We start from the raw sequence: 17,366 nt of genomic DNA, 5'->3' as shown, positions 1-17,366 counted from the left end.
CTTTTTTCTGTGCAAAAAAATTAAATATCTGTAAGAGCAACTACAGTTTGATATTTGTCTTGCATACCAGCCAAAAGAGAAAGACACATAACAGTAAGATACAATGAAAATATTCTGAGAAGAAATGGACTTTTCCAACAGTTGACCCTTCTGAAGCAAAAGTGACAAGACTCTGACTCTATCTAATCATTAATAGTGCTAGAAGTTTTCAAAAACCTTCCAGCCTTAATGAAGCACTTAAAGCATATTATTAAATTATTAACAACAGGCATTTAAATACCACCAATTTCAACACTCTTCCAGGTTTTTTCCCTTTTTAATTTTTCCTATGGCTTTCAAACTTTCATTGCGTAGTGGGTAATGCTGCAATCAGCTTAATGCAAATATTTCAGTGATAATTGTAGGAGTTTAAACACGTTAATATACTTAAATTGGGTGAATTTAAATACATTAGTTGGATAAAATGTCCTGTTGCCTTCCCACTATTCTGTGTTCAGGAAATGAGAGGACAGCTCATAATTGCTCCCATTCTCAAACAGAAAAGATTTTCTGATCCAATGTGCAGTTCCATGGCAGAAAGGCTCATACTAAAGGATTAATTCAAGCACAGTGCTTATAAAGTTTAATACAGAAAATCTATTTGATATTTATTAAACTTAGTTTCTCCAGTTACAGTTCTGCATTGTACAAAGCATTTTAATGACACAGTAGTTAAAAAGATCTTTACAAATTGAAATGTGATACCCTTTTCTCCAAATATTTAATTGCCATAAATTTGTTTAAAAATACACATTAAACGCATATTTCAGACACTAAACTTTCTATAATCTCAATACCACAAAATACATAGAATATACTATACAGATGTGGAAAAAAATCTAGTTAGTATATAATACTTTGCTCACCATTAACATACGTGAAATGCACATACTGACTTAGAAATTCTAATTTGGAGCCCCAAAGTACCCTTTTGAAATTTCAAATGTATTGCAAAGGAAAGGAAAAGAAAAAAAATCACAGTTTTACTTTAAAAGTTTTGGTTGAGAACAGATGACTAAATAATAAGTAACAAAATGTAAGACATGGACATGGCATGTACAATGCACACAACAGACAGCCATACTGCCAGTCATAATCAGTACCAAGATTCATGTTCAAGGGTGTTGTTTTTTTTAAAAAAAGATAAAAAAAGATAAAAGGGTACAAATAACCTCTCTCCCACCCCATCCCATAAGTTTGTCCAAACGAAAAGAAAACCTTCTTTACCAAATAATTTCAAATAAGATAAAGAATCTTTAATAAATATATAAGCACTTTATCCTCCATATACAAAACTTCTTAAAACCATTTAAAAGGGGGTTTTGATACAAATGTGCTTGCAGAGACTATGCCTGGGCCATGCAGCCAGGTTTTCAGGCATCTGAATGCAATCATCATGGGACAGTGGCTGCAGTTTTGATGTTATTTACAAACTAAGAGAGAGGAAATGGTTTTGAGTCCAATATGCCAGTATAAGTTCTATTTGCAGTCACATTATCAGAAACAAAATGCTTTGCCAATAGGTTTTTAAATGGAACCAAGAAGTAAAGCCAACCTTTCAATAATTTCCACAAGTTTCTAAGTGGAAGCAGTGGTGCAAATGAATTTGTTCAAAGCTCAGATCAATCGGTAAGTGTGGAGGGCATGAAAGCATTTAGTAAAAATGCTTGCCTTTTCCAGGATAGCCTCACTCCAGTAAGATTACTAACAATTTATCTCCCATCACTGCTATTTTAAAATGCCCTAAATACCCAGAACTTATCCTAAAGAATGAAACTGATCATCATGCTTTGTACTATACAGCTAAGCTGCATTTGCTACAGCCTAGGGAAAAAGTAAAGTTGTATAGTAGTATTCACTAGTAAAGTATACTGTTGAATTACTGAAAACTCAAATTTCCCACAATACTGATTTCTGCTCAATTTAAAATCATTATGTCCTTGACCCAAATATTTATGAAATATTTGCTATTCAAGACTCTTATCATAGGGTTTGGATGTTGCCTTCTCCTTCCATTAGTAAAATGTATTCAACTTGATTTGCTCAGGCCCATTTAAGCCACTTTAATAAAAAATACTGCAGGGTTGATGACAGTGCAAGGGATTATTAATATATATAGCAAAGGTAGTATTTCCCATAAACTGCCAAATTTGGCAAACTATAGTTATCTGCTGCAGCTGTGACTTGCCTTAGGCAAGCAAATATACTTATTGGTTCCATATGACTGCAACCACTCATAACACTCTTTATAGGGGTTGTTTTGTATAAAATCACAGCAATCAAGCTTCAATAATCTAAAGAAACTGAAAGCATTCCTGCATAATATGCAAAATTTATCGCCATCATCAAAATGAGGATGGCTCAGCACTCAATAAATATACTGATATAGTCAGATGTACTATAATCTAACACATGTATAACAAACTTTGAACAGGCTTGATTTCATCTATTAATGCATGTAGATATATGTATTAGAAACATGTATATTACAAATTGCATACTGCTGTCAAAAGGTCTACAGCCATTTGCTCTTCTTTATAGGTAAGAGATTTAAATTTATCTGAACATGTTGGGTCATTTAGTCTAAGAACTCTGAATATTCATTTAAGATACAAAATGAAGTAGCCAAGTATCTACAAAATCATTGGGTCCTAGACAAGATCTGCCATCAGAACACTGATTTTAGTTTGGAATGTGCCAATTGTCTTCTAACCTATTTCTAACCCCCAAAGTGAAACTTTTGTAACTTCTCGATATAGCACTGTCTGACAAATTCACTGCCAGCACTCTTGCAAAACATTTCAAGTTCCTCTTGTAGATTTCATGCTACCATTCAGGAATTTTTCTCCTAAAACCCAGCAAGGGTTTTTTGGGGGGGGGGCAGCGGAGAGAATCAAAATTACGTGTGCACCGAAGCAAGCCATTTTGCTCACTCAGATGTACAGTATTAAGCCATCTTATAAAGACGCATCACTGGGATATACTAAAACACTGATATGTGTTAATACTCAGTCATGGACTCGATAATATATAATATTCCAGAGTTTTCAAATGAAAATAATTGAACAATCTCTGTTAGTGCTCAAGATGTACACGCGATGGGTTCAATACAGATTAAGTCCAACCCAATAAAGCGCAGATTAAGGACAGTCACTTGCCTTTGCACTTTAAAAAGTTTATTACTTCCTTGCACTTAACAATTAACTTTGGCAAATTACTCATGCACTCCTGAGACAATTGAATTCTTAAATTAGATGGTCTTTTAAAAGTTGATAATTTGATTTCAGTTGGTTGAAAACTGGACTGATCCTTGAATTGGAGAAAGAACAGTATCCCTGTTTATTTAGGACACCCAGATAATACCTCTATGAGGCATATATTACAACAGATAATGCACTGTAGCTTAAGTATATTTAAACCTAGAGAAGCCTTGCTAAATTAATAAAAAGACAAATACTTAGGATGTATCTGGAGATATATAAAAAAATTCAGTCTGATATATACTATTCTAGTTTTAAAAACAATAGATAAAAAAGAGACATCTTCTTACTGCCAGTCTATGTTAAATGGGTACAAAAGCAAGCAAATTAGTCAAATGATCATTGCAGCACCTTATAAGAAAAGAGCCTATAATCCACTCCAGGATGATGTAAAGGTTTCACTATAATAAATGTGTCAGGCACTTTCAAATGTCAAGGATGTTGACTTTTGATATTAGCAGGAAAATTAGTCATGGAAAATTAGCTATTTATTATTGGATACTAGCAGGAATCTGTGCTCTTCCTCTGGAATCTATAGTTTATGAAAATGCATATATTTTAAAATTGCTTTTCACAATTGATATTTTTACTCAAGCAGCTCACATGAAATAAACACTGGAAGCCTGCTAAAAAAAATTTTTTTTTTAATTGAAACACTTTAATCTCTGTGGTGAGAGTAAATACAATGAGCTGTTTGCTAAGGGAGTGATTTAAAGAAGCTTCCCCAAGACAGCTGCTCACACTGACTGAAAGAAACACGAGTATGTTGCAATTTCATACAGACATACGGATTTTCTCATTATTGATTAACTGATTTTGCACATAGAAAATTTACAGTGATAATTTGATCACTTACATGACAAAACCATAATATATTTTTCTGTATAAAAAGAAATGCTGTATGGATGTGCCTACATGATTTTTTCTTCTGCTCTCACAATGCATTCTTGTGCTGCAGGGTGCAACAGTAAGCTATAACGATTATGAATACAAATCAAGTGATTAGCAATTTCAACCTAACAGATCCAAAGAATCAGGGTATAAAAGAAAACATGTATCCCATCAGGATACAAGTCTCTATGAATATACAAGCTATTGTTTAGTTATTATAATTTATGAAGCTACTGAACTTTCACTGTCCCAAAGACACACTGCAATACTAATTGATGTAAAATCCTATCCTTCTTTCAAAACTCGCCAGCATTTTGGCACATAGCTATACAGCTAGACATAATTTTAGTGCAATTGTTTTCTTGAACATGCATGTTCACATCTGGGTGGGTTTTAGGGACAAGGGCAGGCAAAGCAGCATATCATAATTCCACACTGAAAGGGTTTAAAGTCTGACTCTAAAGCACAAGAAACATGTATTGTCAACAAATGACAGCCACTAGAATTAGGAAAAGGAAGTACAATTTTACTGCTGGAGACCGACTGGATATAATAATACTGGGTCCTAAGTGTAAAACCTCTTGTAAACAGTATTTAAAATCTTCATCTAAAAAGGCATAAGGCACACCAGACATGATAGGGACGCTAAAGCAGTATTTTTTCTTTTAGTCAGATAAGCACCTTCTATGAAAAGGTACCTTGCTTAGTAACCTTAAAGCAGATTTCCATGCATGATTCTTGCTGATCACAGTTATTTCTTTATAACTAAATATTCTGTTCCCATCACAAACATTTAACATTAATGAATGTGCCACAGAATGGCATAAAAGCAAAATTTCAAATTAACTAGACCAAACAGCTTAAAATGTCCCTGTAATCACAGGTCTACTCTCTACCCCGTGTTGTCCATTACATAATTCTGACGGAGACAAAAGACAGATGTTTGTCACACATTGCATTTTCTGATGAAGCACATCAGTTTCACATAGGAATTACTGTTAGAAGCTTTGGTGTCTAACAATTGCAAGCAAGGAAATAAAGAGGCTGCACCAAAGCACAAGATTGTCCATCTGAAACCATTCCTACTTTATACTTGGAGACTGAAGTCCATTGTGACCCACATCACTTTGAATATTGCATTAAATGCAACGTTTTGTAATGTACTGAGATTATTAGTGTTAAGACATGTGTTTCAAAACTGATTTTCCATACAAATCCTTGAATATTTTGACTTAAAATGATTTAATTGATGATGAAGTTATAACCTTGGAACTTAGCACATCAATAAAACTGTGGCCATCATTAAGGGTTGACTTAAATATGCATGAAAATATGTCTCTACACTTTAGAATCTATCAACCCTGACTTTCTCTTACAAGCTCCACCATCACAAGACATTACAGAATAACAAAGCTCACAGAATACTTAAATAAAGTGTCTACATTTAATCTTCACTAAGTACTTGATTAGGTAAAATTCATAGGAAAAACAGCTAAGTTTTAAACCAGCCCCAAAATACAGCTTTCAAAAACAAATTAAAATAAATAAGTTTTAAAACAGATTTGTTAGGCATAATTATTAGAATTCCGATCCAATTGCAAATCAACGAATCCACCTTATATTAAAACATTGCAGAGTTTAAACTATTTTTAAATATTTTTAAAATGGGGTCAGCTGAAAAAGTTCATTAACACGATGTTTGGAGGTTCTTACACACATGATGCTGGGAGACACAGGAAAGTGTTCCTTTCTCTTTGATTTCACTTTCTTTGCTTTCATTATGGCAGTCTTCCTTATTTTTTTATGACACAGTGTTGAAAAAAAATCAGAGGCAGCAAGATAAGTCTCTTCTATGCTGTAGACTTCTTCAGTCCAGTTATCACTTGGCATCCAAACGCAACCAATGTAATCCCTGTCTGGTGTAATGTACTAGGTCTGTCATAACACTTGCATTAAAAATCAGAGGGCCCATAACTTTGTCCAGTTCAGCAAAAAATTCTGTAGAAAAGAAGAAAAATAATCAGATTGAACTACATCATTTCCGATAACATCTCCCAAAACAAAAGCAATAAAGTCATGTCTTGCTAATTTTATGAAACTATAATCCAAAAGAGATTGGAAAACACATTAAAATTTTAATTGCTTTAACTGAACCAGCAGCAATGATGCTTTTACTTTTTAATGTGAAAAAAGATCAATCCCTCTGAATGTAAATTAATGCAACCCAATCTTACCCTTTTGTTCTCTGGCAAGCTGATCTGCTTGGTCCCAAATTTCAGTGGCATACAGAAAATTGGAAGTAACCTGGACGTAGCTTGCTGCCATCTGATGTATCCTCTGTGGAATAGTCACTGAAGAAGCGCTCCCTGAAGGGTTGGTTGACCCTGATGAGTAATTTCCTGAATTCCCTGGAGACAATTTCGGTGAAACTGGAGATGGCATACTGACAGGTTTGCTAAAAATTAAAATTGGAACCTTTATTTACTAACACTGCAAAACAGAAAATGTATCTTCTGAAATCGTTACATAATTCAAAAACTGCATTCTGCTATTTACTGTAGAAATAGTATAGTACTGTACTGTAGAAATAGTACCTCAGTAAGGTAACTGAATGTAGTGAGCACGAAACACTCCTGAGATAGAGATTTTTTTTCTTTATTTTTTAGGTTTTATTGTAATTTCTTTGATTGTTGTGAGCCACCCAGAGTCATTGAGAGTCAGGCGGCATATGAGTTTAATTATTTATATACACACACATATATAAAATTTTTCAGAACAAACATACACACATGTGATTATTCCAAAAAACACATTATGACTGGGGCCCATGTGTGCAATCTCTTACTTAAATCATTCAGCCATGTTTATAAGTGTTCAGTGATGTTATTAGTATTATAATGATACTATTACTGCTCTGGTAGATGATATGATCTTGCAAGTAAAATCACCTTCCCCTTTATTTGTGGGAATTTGACAGAATATTCTACATAAGAAGTCTGACTCAGGAGAAAAGAGAAAAGTTCTGTCAAATAAAACATGAAGAAATGTTTAATTCATGAATTAATTAAAAAATAAAGACATCTAGGACAACTGCTTTTATAATGCTTCAAAACTGGATCTGAATTTCAGATATCCATCTCAAGTTTTTTACTGTTTAATTCACGCCTTCATAGAAAAGACACAATGGCATTAAATAAATGCTTACCTTCCCATACCAGGTGATGGTGCTTGAGAATTGTTGTAGGAATTCTGTTTAGGAAAACCCAACAAATTTAAAAATAAATGCAGATTAAATATTATACATTGTACAATAAAAATAAAAAATCAAATCAAACCATGAAGTGCTTTAAAACAGGCAATTAAAAAAAAATTACAGCACCAGTCAGAATTGGAGCAGCAATGAAAGCTAAATTTGGACAAAATTGTATTTACAATTTTGTAAAGTACAAAATAAATTGTAAAAACTTCTATATAATTAGAGAAGTGACACAATAAAGTATCCATAAGCATTATTGCTGAATTATATATTAATGATAACATTCATTTAGGAACACTGAAAAGACAATCTTTCAAATTACAACTTGAAAGTTTTTAAACAGAAGTTTTTACCTTCAAATGTTCAGTCAGTGTCTTGGAATACTTTAATGCACTCTCCTTCTTCAGCTTGAAAAGTCTTAAATATAAGAGGGACTGGCATCTGAGACTAATAAAAATAAGAATGCTACTATAGAAATTTGTTAATAAAAGATTCTCACATATCTGGAAAAAAATAAATTACACTTCTACTGAGATTCTTTAAAAAATTAGTTAATTTTAATAAAGATTAAAATGAAATGCAAGCATCAAAAACCTAAGTATGCTTTTTTTTGCTTTATAATTAGAAAAGGATGGCTCTGCAAAGTTAGCCTAAATCAATTTTCCAAATAACATTATTCATTTTAGATAGTAATATGCTGCTCCCAGTCGAAGCAGGTAGACTAAAATAGTAAGCTATGCTTTATCTTACCACCCACAAAATAAGTCTACCCAGATACATTTGGTCTCTAGCTATTCTCATCTTTCTAATTCAATTCTGTATACATACCACAGTACTGCTAGCCTTTTGTCTGCAGCAGTTGCATCTGGTGCTGAATAATTCTTTAGCTTCATAGTGTACCTTCAACCAAAAAATAAGACAAATAATAAGTAAGTTAAAAAACGGTCATTTTTTCACTTTTATGAAAAACTTTATGCACTGTTTGCCCAAAGCCTTATGACTAGAGGATACAACGATCTTATATATTAAGCACTCATCATTTATTAAAGCCACATTAAATATAGGAGGAGACATTGTACAAAAGAGTTAAGAAAGCTTTTAAAATGATATTTAGTTTTGCAAATGCTTGCAAAATAGTTACTATTTCTATACAAGGTAATACCTTACTTTGGCCACAAAACAAACTACAGACCAAACCAATGATATCCAGTTATACATCTCCACACCTAGCTAGCCAGGCAACGTAGTTCAGAGGTTGCCCCAGTGCCTAGAGGTTGTGAGAGTCTGGACAGGAGGAACCAGCTCCAGCTCAAACCTAGGAAGATGGAGTGGCTCTTGATTTTTGGTCCCCTTGGATCTGGTGCCATCTTTGAACTCTTGCTGGGGCTGTACTCCCCTGGATAGAGCTAGTGCACAATTTGGGGGGCCTTCTGGACTCACAGCTCCTGCTCAAGAAGCAGGTGGGACCCATGGCTAGGGGGGCCTTTGGACAGATTCATCTTGTGCAACAACTGTGCCCATTCCTCAACTGGAAGGCCTTGCTCAGTTACTCACTCCCTAGTCACTTCCCAGTTGGATCACAACACAATCTACATGGAGCTTCCCTTGAAAACCATCTGAAGTTACAACTGGTCTGGAATGCAGCAGCATGAAGTTCTGGGTGCCCCACAGTTTGCCTGTCTTACTTCACTGCTGTGCGAGCAGCACTGGCTTCCAGTTTCTTTCAGGGTGCAATTCAAAATGCTGGTGCTGTGCTATTTGCCTCTTCCACCAGGTCAGATAGGATGGGCATGCTCGTTCTAGGTCCCTTCCTTTAAATGTTGTCATCTGGTGGGACCTAGAAAGCATGCCTTCTCCACAGCGGCCCTTGCCCTGTGGGATGCCCTCCCTCCTGGGATTTGGCAGGCCACTACCCTCCTTGCATTCCAGAAGGCCTTGAAGAACTGGCTCTTCCCTCAAGCACTGGGATAGGATGAGGTTGAAGCCTGGTCAAGGTAAATGTTACTGAATGGAGGAGTGTTTATTTTTGGGAAGTCAGGAGTTTTTGATGCTGATTTTATTGTCTCTTTATATTTTTATTGCTGTTTCTGTGAGCAACCCAGGGTTTTGGTACAAAAGATGGGCAGCCATATAAGTCTTATAAATGAATAAACAAACAAATTGTGGCAACTAAATAGCACCTCTAGAACCAAGTATTTAGAGTATATCAATTAGGAGTACAATTCCTATTGCGTCCATATTCTGATAATTGTATTTATTGCTTGTCTTATATCACTTACTTGATTAGCTCCACAGTTTCAGAATACATAGGGAATGGGGACTTGGATTCCTGAGCATTTTTCTCCAATGCATTCCCACATTCAATAAATGACACTACAGCATCAAGGTAATAAACAGCTTTTTCAAACCTGTCGGACTAAAAAAATATAAAGTCTTAAATGGAGATTTATGACAGAGTCAAAGAATTTGCCTAAACAGGATTTAATTAGTAGACAATATGTTTTTCTTACCAATGCATCAGCATTATGTTTTAATTTCTTTGCTTCTTGCAAGTAGTGATCTGCTGAGTAGCTTCTGCAACATAAAATGAATACTGTGAGGCTGATAAAATTAGAGGAGCTTTCTAATCTTTGTTGCTCTGCTCATTTGATGTTTGTGTATATTTGAGGATGGATTGCAAAGAATGTCACATTTAATTTGAGACAAAATAAAGCAAAATAAAATGGAGAAGCCTGCCTACATTGCCACTCATTTGGCATGGGAAAAAACGTTTATACCAGTACTAGGAGCAAAAACTCTTCTGCCAGCATTTAGGATACTGTGCCAGGAACCAGTGGTGATATAGTCATCTTCCGGCCCTCAAAACAAGCAAACAACCAACCAACACAAACCCTCTATCCTCCCCAAAACATAACCCAGCTCCCCAGCCTAGCAATGCAGGGCTTTTAGAATACTGGTGTAAATAAATGATGTTCCTGTACTGATGTTTAGCATTAGATACTCTGTGTACAGCAGATGTACATCTGTACATCTCTGTGAACAGATGTACTGGACTGAGCTCTGACTCAATTATCTGCCTGCAATTTCATTAATGTGTTCAGGCTGAATGAATATAGAGTAATGCATCTGGGTCAAACTTTGCAAGATTGCCACAGAAAAAAATATATCTCTTAAGATGGCAAGACAGGTTCAAATTACTGAGACATGGTACCATGCCAATTCAGAGTTAATTCCACAGTAATGCAAAATTAGTAATGATTATATATAATCACAACTTAGATCAGAAAAACTGTTAAGCTTCTAGGAACAACCTTATACATCGGTAATTTTTAAAATACAACAAAAATAACTATAACCTATATTTTATTATACTGATGTTCCAAAAAATGTTGCACTACAAAACTACAATGCCCCTCTGGATTCAATGTAGGACAAACAGGCCAGACTTGCATAAAATAATTAATGGAACAAACCTGACATCAGGACTCAGAACAAGCATAAAGTAGTAACAGAGCATTTTAAACTCTCAGGACATTGTATTACAGATCTCACAGTAAATTTTGCAACAGAAAGACTAGGCCAGCACAACAGAGCATGAGACAGCTGAATTTACATACATTAATAGGTGCCTAGCTAACACCTACATCAGTTAAACCTTTCCATGCATCCTATGAAGTGAGCTGCAGCTCATGAAAGCTTACAAAATGTGTTCATCTTAAAAGGTACTCCCAGATTCTTTTGGATTTTTGGCTACCATGGATTAATAAAGCTCTTCTCCTACACTGTTTATCAAATTACAGTAACATTTATGAAAAAAAATTAACATGAACTATACCCAGATGTTTCCATTAAGGTATCAGACACTCATTCTAGCAACAAAACCATTCACCTGGTTTTTATCTTTGTTCTCACCTGTCATCAAATACAAGCTTTGCTCTTCGGGACTTTGAACTATCAGAACTTGATGTGGAGGCAGAAGGACAATTTGAAGAATTATTTAAAGCCTTTTCCTTGGAAAAAAGAGAATGCAATTAGTTAAAACATTGTTTGGAGGGAGAGGAATTGCACTTGCCAAGTTCAGGCTGGTTAAATGCAACCCAGATGCTTACCACAAATCCAACTTGACAAACACAGCTATTACCATAATGACAACAAATTCAAAATAAAAAGCAGGGGAGATTTTAATAATGTTGCTATTATAATTTGCACAAAGACTGTTAATACAACAATTATTTGGCATCATTTAATACTCATAATTATAAAGCTTTGTCATCTCTGTAGTGATATGCTAACATGTTGAGGAAGACTATGCAGCAAAGATCAAATTACACAGGCCTGAGTCAAAGTTAAATATTGTGCTTATGCAATAATATGGCATATAACATTTTATTCTTCAGATTCATTCCTACTGTTTTTCATTTGAAGGGAAAAGATGGGCTTCATCCTATTTAAGTCTGTTTTTTCTTTCTAATAAACTGTATTTAAAAAGCTTTTCATCTAGAAATAGTACTAGAAGAATTTGCAAAACTGACAAAATCATATTCTGGATGTCATTTACTTGTGTCTTATTTCACAGCAAATTGGGATTTTTGGGGGAAAAGAGGACGGATACCAATACTTTTGGCTGCATCTGTATATTCATCTGTAAATATTCTGTAAATATTCAGCTATTCCATTCCTAAGTTCATCTCAGTTTCTACAGCGATCTACAGTTTTGCTACTACTGTATTTTCCTATTAATCAAAGGCTGATCACTAATTAACAAAAAATCTCTGCTGTGAAAATATAATCTTATTTAGGAATGTCACCAGCATTAATTGGGACCATATCAATTAGCCTAGCCCTCAACATTATCCACACAACCCTCATCTGTTTCCTTAACATCTTAGACTCAGCTCAAACATCTGCAGGGAGGAGGTGTTGGGCATGTACGCAATTAGGAACTCAAATGGTGCAAAGTTCCAAATCACGTGCACATATCTGTTTTACCCTTGTGGGTATCTGTGATGTACAGAAAGACATGACATGTAAGGCAACCAAGTGCCTGCAGTATTAGGAACAGGACTAGTGGCAGGTCTGAGTTTTAGTACAGGAACATTTCTTTTTAATGAAGCTTATGTGTGCTTGATTTCACACAAGATTAAGGATAGCAAAAACAAAGGATAATCGGTAATTGAAGGTTTGTACCTTTGCTTCTTTAGTGTTACTTGAGGCCTTTCCTTCAGTCTTCTTTTGCTTAGATGAGCTACTTTTAGTGCTGCTACTCTCCTTATTACTGTTGCTGCCTGATTTCAAGGAAGAAGACTGACTGATAGTTCTCTTCCGAGACCCATGCTCTTGCTTTGGATCTTTTGCAGCAGCTGAAGTTGTGGCTGGAGATGGGAGAAGATCCTTCTCTTTAACAGCACTTTGCTTTGAAGATCTGTCCTCCCAAAATAAAATAGAAAACAGAATTAAAGATTTTGTACTTACTTTTATGTAAAGGAAACTTTTCACTCTTTTGCCTCATCCGCTCCAAAGCAATGAGTTCATTTGATCAAACGATTATATTTGAGAAAGAGAACGGGCTTTAGGCTGACACAATATCTCAGGCTGAGCAAAAAAATAGCTGCAAATGTCCAAGGGTGGTGGTGGTGGTGGTGGTGATGATGATGATGCCAAAATCACAAAAGATTCCATCTTTCCTAATCCTTGCCTTAATCCTTTCTTCAGGATGTTGTGATATAGATATAGCTCAACCTGAACTACTTCTTTTCATCTAACCAAAACTCTCATTGTTTCATGCATAATACCAGAATGGAAGCAGGTATTATGCATGAAACAATGGTTCAATATGAAACTATAAGTGAATAGAGAAGCAGCAGAGGCTCAGAAAGCTTTTTTTAAAATTTGCCCCTGTAAATCAAATTTAATAAGAGCGAATACAGAAAAATGGTACAGATGTTTTACTCAAATTGATTTTGTTCTGGTGTGTTATATTGTAAACTGCCCAAGATCTTTGGCTATTGGGAAGTTAAAAAATAATAATAAACAAATAAAAAATAAAATAAACTATATGGAAAGTCCTAGGCACATCATAGCAGCTGGAAGCACTCTACTGAAGTCTCCAAATAAAATATTCCATAATCCAGAAAAATGCACATGCCCTAATATTTGAAATAGTATCTCTTAAAAATTATCTCCCAAAGAATTAAAAACTGCAATGGAAATATTAAAGATGTAAGAAGATAAACTTGGCATCAGTGCTTGTTCAAACAATACTATATAACTGAATTTTTAAAGAAATTAAAAATTGGCTGATCCCTAGATGAAACGAGAACTAGAAACCCAAGTACATAAGAATGCGCTTACACCATGTACTTGTATACTATAGTTTGGAAAGTTACTCACTCTCTATTACTAGAGGTCTTGTGTGCTGAAGAAGGTTTTTCTTCCAGTTTAGTTTTCTTGCTTTCAGTGCCTCTGCTGTCTTCTGCATTCTGTGACAGAACATTTGAGAGAGAATCACCAGGATAAACTTTAATAATCTCATATAAAATAACTATACTGGTTTTTGTAGATTGTTATAATTCTTAAAGAAGCCACTGACAACATTGGGATGATATGATGAGTTATAACAACAATCTTGGCAAAATAGCTTTCCTCAATAGTTGTGTAGCTGGGCAAGACCAAGAAGCAAAACCCCCCCAGATTTCAAGAAGGTAGCTTTAATGCTCATCTGGGGTAAATACAAATTCTTGGAAATTATAATAGGCATTTCCCAGCCTCATTTTTAGTGAGTTATATTAAGGTTGAGTTCCTTTAAATACTTTGAGTTGTTTTTTTCCCAGATTTCTCCCCATTTAGGCTGAGTTGCCTTTTATAAAATAAGCTGTCAACCAACTCACCCATTGCTATTTCTTTCATTCCTTTACAAGCCTACCAATAATTCCTCATAATTGTATTTACTAATATTATGAGATGAAATACACTGATGATGCTGTAGTCCACCCATGTGAGAAGTGCTGCTTAATTTGATAAATGTAAACAAATGTGACTCCTCACTTTTTATCAACCACAGACTGTCAAAATGACTACAGTTCTTGCTAAGCTGATAACAGCATTTCCTAAAAATAGAAATTTCCATTCCTATTTAGTATACTAATAGATGTTTCAGAAAGCATGTAAAAAGAATGTTTGTATTATCAAGCTGTTTTTGGAACATATATGTTAGGTCTTTCATAACCATACAAACAAAACAATGAAGAAAGAAATTAGTAGGGCTACGCAGCACTTTGGCTTCAAAGGGAAAAAGGTGCTATAAGAAAGGCTCATATGGCATCTGTCAGGAACTCATTGAAGCAGCTGTATATTTTCCCCAGGTCACATAGCTGCCCTTTGCAGCTATTACATTGTTCCAGAATGATTCAAAGGACCTTTTCCCCTCCAAAGTCAAAGCATTCCTGTGATCATTAATAATGTATAAATAGTAAATCAGATCTGAAAATATATATCTTCTCATTAAAATGAAATAAAGATTATACAGGTAGGCCTCCCTTTCGACCATTCATTTAGCGATTGTTCGAAGTTATGATGGTGCTGAAAAAAGTGACTTACAACCAGCATGTACTTAGGTAAAAATTTGGGTGCTTGGCAACCAGCATGTATTTACAACAGTTGCAGCATCCCAGGGTCATGTGATCACCATTTGCGCCCTTCCCAGCCGGCTTCTGATAAGCAAAATCAATGGGGAAACACTTAACATCTGCGGTGATTTGCTTAACAACTGCCACAAAAAATGTAAAATCAGGCGCGGTCATGTGATGCCTCGCTTAACAATCACACCACTTAACGAATTTTCCAGTCCCTATTGTGGTCATAAGTCAAGGACTATCTGTATAGCAATATAACTATACAAATGTATTATTATATAATAAAATAATTCAAAAAAAGAAACCTCATAGGAATATGAGGCTACATGGTAGACAGGAAGAAGCCTACCTACCTACCTACCCTAAGTTACCTACCTATTTATGTATTACTCCTAAAGTTTTTTTTAAAAGAAATATGACTTGCAATGTTCTTGAAGCTTAATAAAATTAATGCAATTATTTTAAAAAAGTAAAACAAAGATTACCACCTTTAGTAATGTGGGTAATGTAGGGTATGGACACTATGTCCATAAAGACTATACTATAATCTACTATTCCATCCTGCTTATATACATACATCTAAACCACGCTTTTAGACCTTGTATCAAGCTTGTAATCAATACTGTAATTAATAGTTGTTGCTGCTGTTTTTATTATTGGTGGAACGTGAGCACTTATTTGTGAACATTTAACATTTTATTTCTTTGGCTTATATATCACCTTTAGGAACTCAAGGCACAGTACTCCCTCCTCCTATTTTTCTCTACAACAACCTTGTGAGGTACATTAAGCTGAGATAACACTAAATAACCTCTGGATAAAGGCTTAATAAACTACTTTATTAAGCATTCAGTTCTGATAACAAGTTTAGATCTTCATGCTGAAAACTGACCTGACATAATTTATGCTTTTTTCTGCCCTTGTTTGAACTTTTGTCAGAAGTTATTTTCTGGGGTTCCCTTGGATGCTTCTCACACACATTTTTCCTCTCTAATTTTGATAGGTCTGTCTCTTTGTAAGGCTTCCCTGGTATTCTGGTTAAGAGGCTCAAGTCAATCTTCACAATAAGGGGATATCTTTCATCAGGATCACTGAGTGGTGAAAGGAGTTCCTTCTCTTCCATAGGAGAGAACATTCTTTGCCGTAAAAAACTGTCATCCTCCTCCATGGAGGGTTTAACAGGAGTCCTATTGCTGTCAGAATATTTGGGGGTTTGTGATGAAGGAGGCAGGCTCTCATTCTCATCAGAATCAGAGGAGGAGGTATCTGTTTCAATGAATTCTTTAGATTTCTGGGTGGATTTGTTTGCCACCTTGCATTTCTTTTTCTCTGTGGTAGGCCGAGGGGACGGTTTAGGCTCCTTCTTTATGTTTGGTTTTCTAAGGCCTTTTGTGGCTGCCTTATGCCTGTTAGAGGGTATGCTTGTCGCGATGTCCAGTGGGGTTTCACTTTCTATTTTCAGGCCTCCTCTGGGCTCCTCCACTGATGGTTTCTCTGCTTTTTTGGGTTGTTTTTTGCCTACAGTCCTCCTTTGGATCACATTGTCACTTTGAGCAGGTGACTTCTGTCGACCACGACTGCTCTCTGATGCTTTCTGGCTGGCTTTTGAATCTCTCCCGGGTGTGGAGGATATGGAATCCTTTGATCCACTTTGGTCTGCATATCCTCCCCCTGTGCTCTGATCTCTTCCCTCTTTTTTGTAACCTTGAGTTGATGGGATGTTACTGTCAACAGAAGAAGCTGGTGATACTTTGTGTGGGTTCACCTTGTTTAGCCAGTTGTCAAGCTGCCACTTATTTGTTGGAGGTGGCTCAGGCTAAAGAAGAAAAAAGGAAAACCCAAATGTCAAGATTCTATATGAATACAGCCTGAAAATCAGAAGGGAGAGCTTGGCTCTCCATTATTTTGTTCCCTTCTCTTGTATGGCACAAGGGCTATGGCAGCATCCAAATTTCAAAAAAGAATCATCTAGAACTGAGAAGGAGGGCTGCCATAACATGCTAGATTTCTCAACCAGGAGATGCAGCAGAATTACAGAATTCAGCTGACAATTCATATCAGCTATCTGGAAGGAAGTGCTGCTCTTTTCAAGCAAGCAGATTCAGTATCACACGCAATGGCTGATGCAGTAATAAATGACACAAACCAGCAGCGTATCCCCCTCTGCTAAGAGGGGTGTTTCTAGGGGCTCAGCTAGCCCAGTACAGAAGTTTCATTTTGCAGTTCAGATCTCTAGTTTCTTGTCAACCCCAACCATGATGATTTAATCATTTTAACACTTGTTTTGTT

At 35.6% G+C, this 17,366-nt stretch overlaps 1 protein-coding gene across 2 annotated transcripts in view; it reads right to left on the bottom strand.

Annotated features, from left to right (window-relative positions):
* Window positions 1-5,448: 5,448 nt before the first annotated feature.
* Window positions 5,449-17,366, bottom strand: part of AFF4 (ALF transcription elongation factor 4) — a 54,208-nt gene continuing 42,290 nt past the window's right edge. For both annotated transcript variants that reach the window (XM_007431890.4, XM_007431891.4), the window contains exons 12-22: window positions 15,970-16,893; window positions 13,837-13,925; window positions 12,634-12,868; window positions 11,359-11,456; window positions 9,957-10,020; window positions 9,726-9,862; window positions 8,275-8,346; window positions 7,800-7,893; window positions 7,396-7,439; window positions 6,425-6,645; window positions 5,449-6,188 (exon numbers count right to left, since the gene is read on the bottom strand). In XM_007431890.4, coding sequence (XP_007431952.2) covers window positions 6,070-6,188; window positions 6,425-6,645; window positions 7,396-7,439; window positions 7,800-7,893; window positions 8,275-8,346; window positions 9,726-9,862; window positions 9,957-10,020; window positions 11,359-11,456; window positions 12,634-12,868; window positions 13,837-13,925; window positions 15,970-16,893 — 2,097 coding nt within the window. In that variant the 3' untranslated portion in view covers window positions 5,449-6,069. The remainder of the gene's footprint in view (window positions 6,189-6,424; window positions 6,646-7,395; window positions 7,440-7,799; window positions 7,894-8,274; window positions 8,347-9,725; window positions 9,863-9,956; window positions 10,021-11,358; window positions 11,457-12,633; window positions 12,869-13,836; window positions 13,926-15,969; window positions 16,894-17,366) is intronic.

This window comes from Python bivittatus, unplaced genomic scaffold, assembly GCF_059951505.1.
Source record: "Python bivittatus isolate LINGU-HERP-01145 unplaced genomic scaffold, Pbiv_v1 ctg000080_np1212, whole genome shotgun sequence".
NCBI lineage: Eukaryota > Metazoa > Chordata > Lepidosauria > Squamata > Pythonidae > Python > Python bivittatus.
Note: the sequence above shows the minus strand (reverse complement) of the source record. Positions and strands in the feature narration are given on the sequence as shown.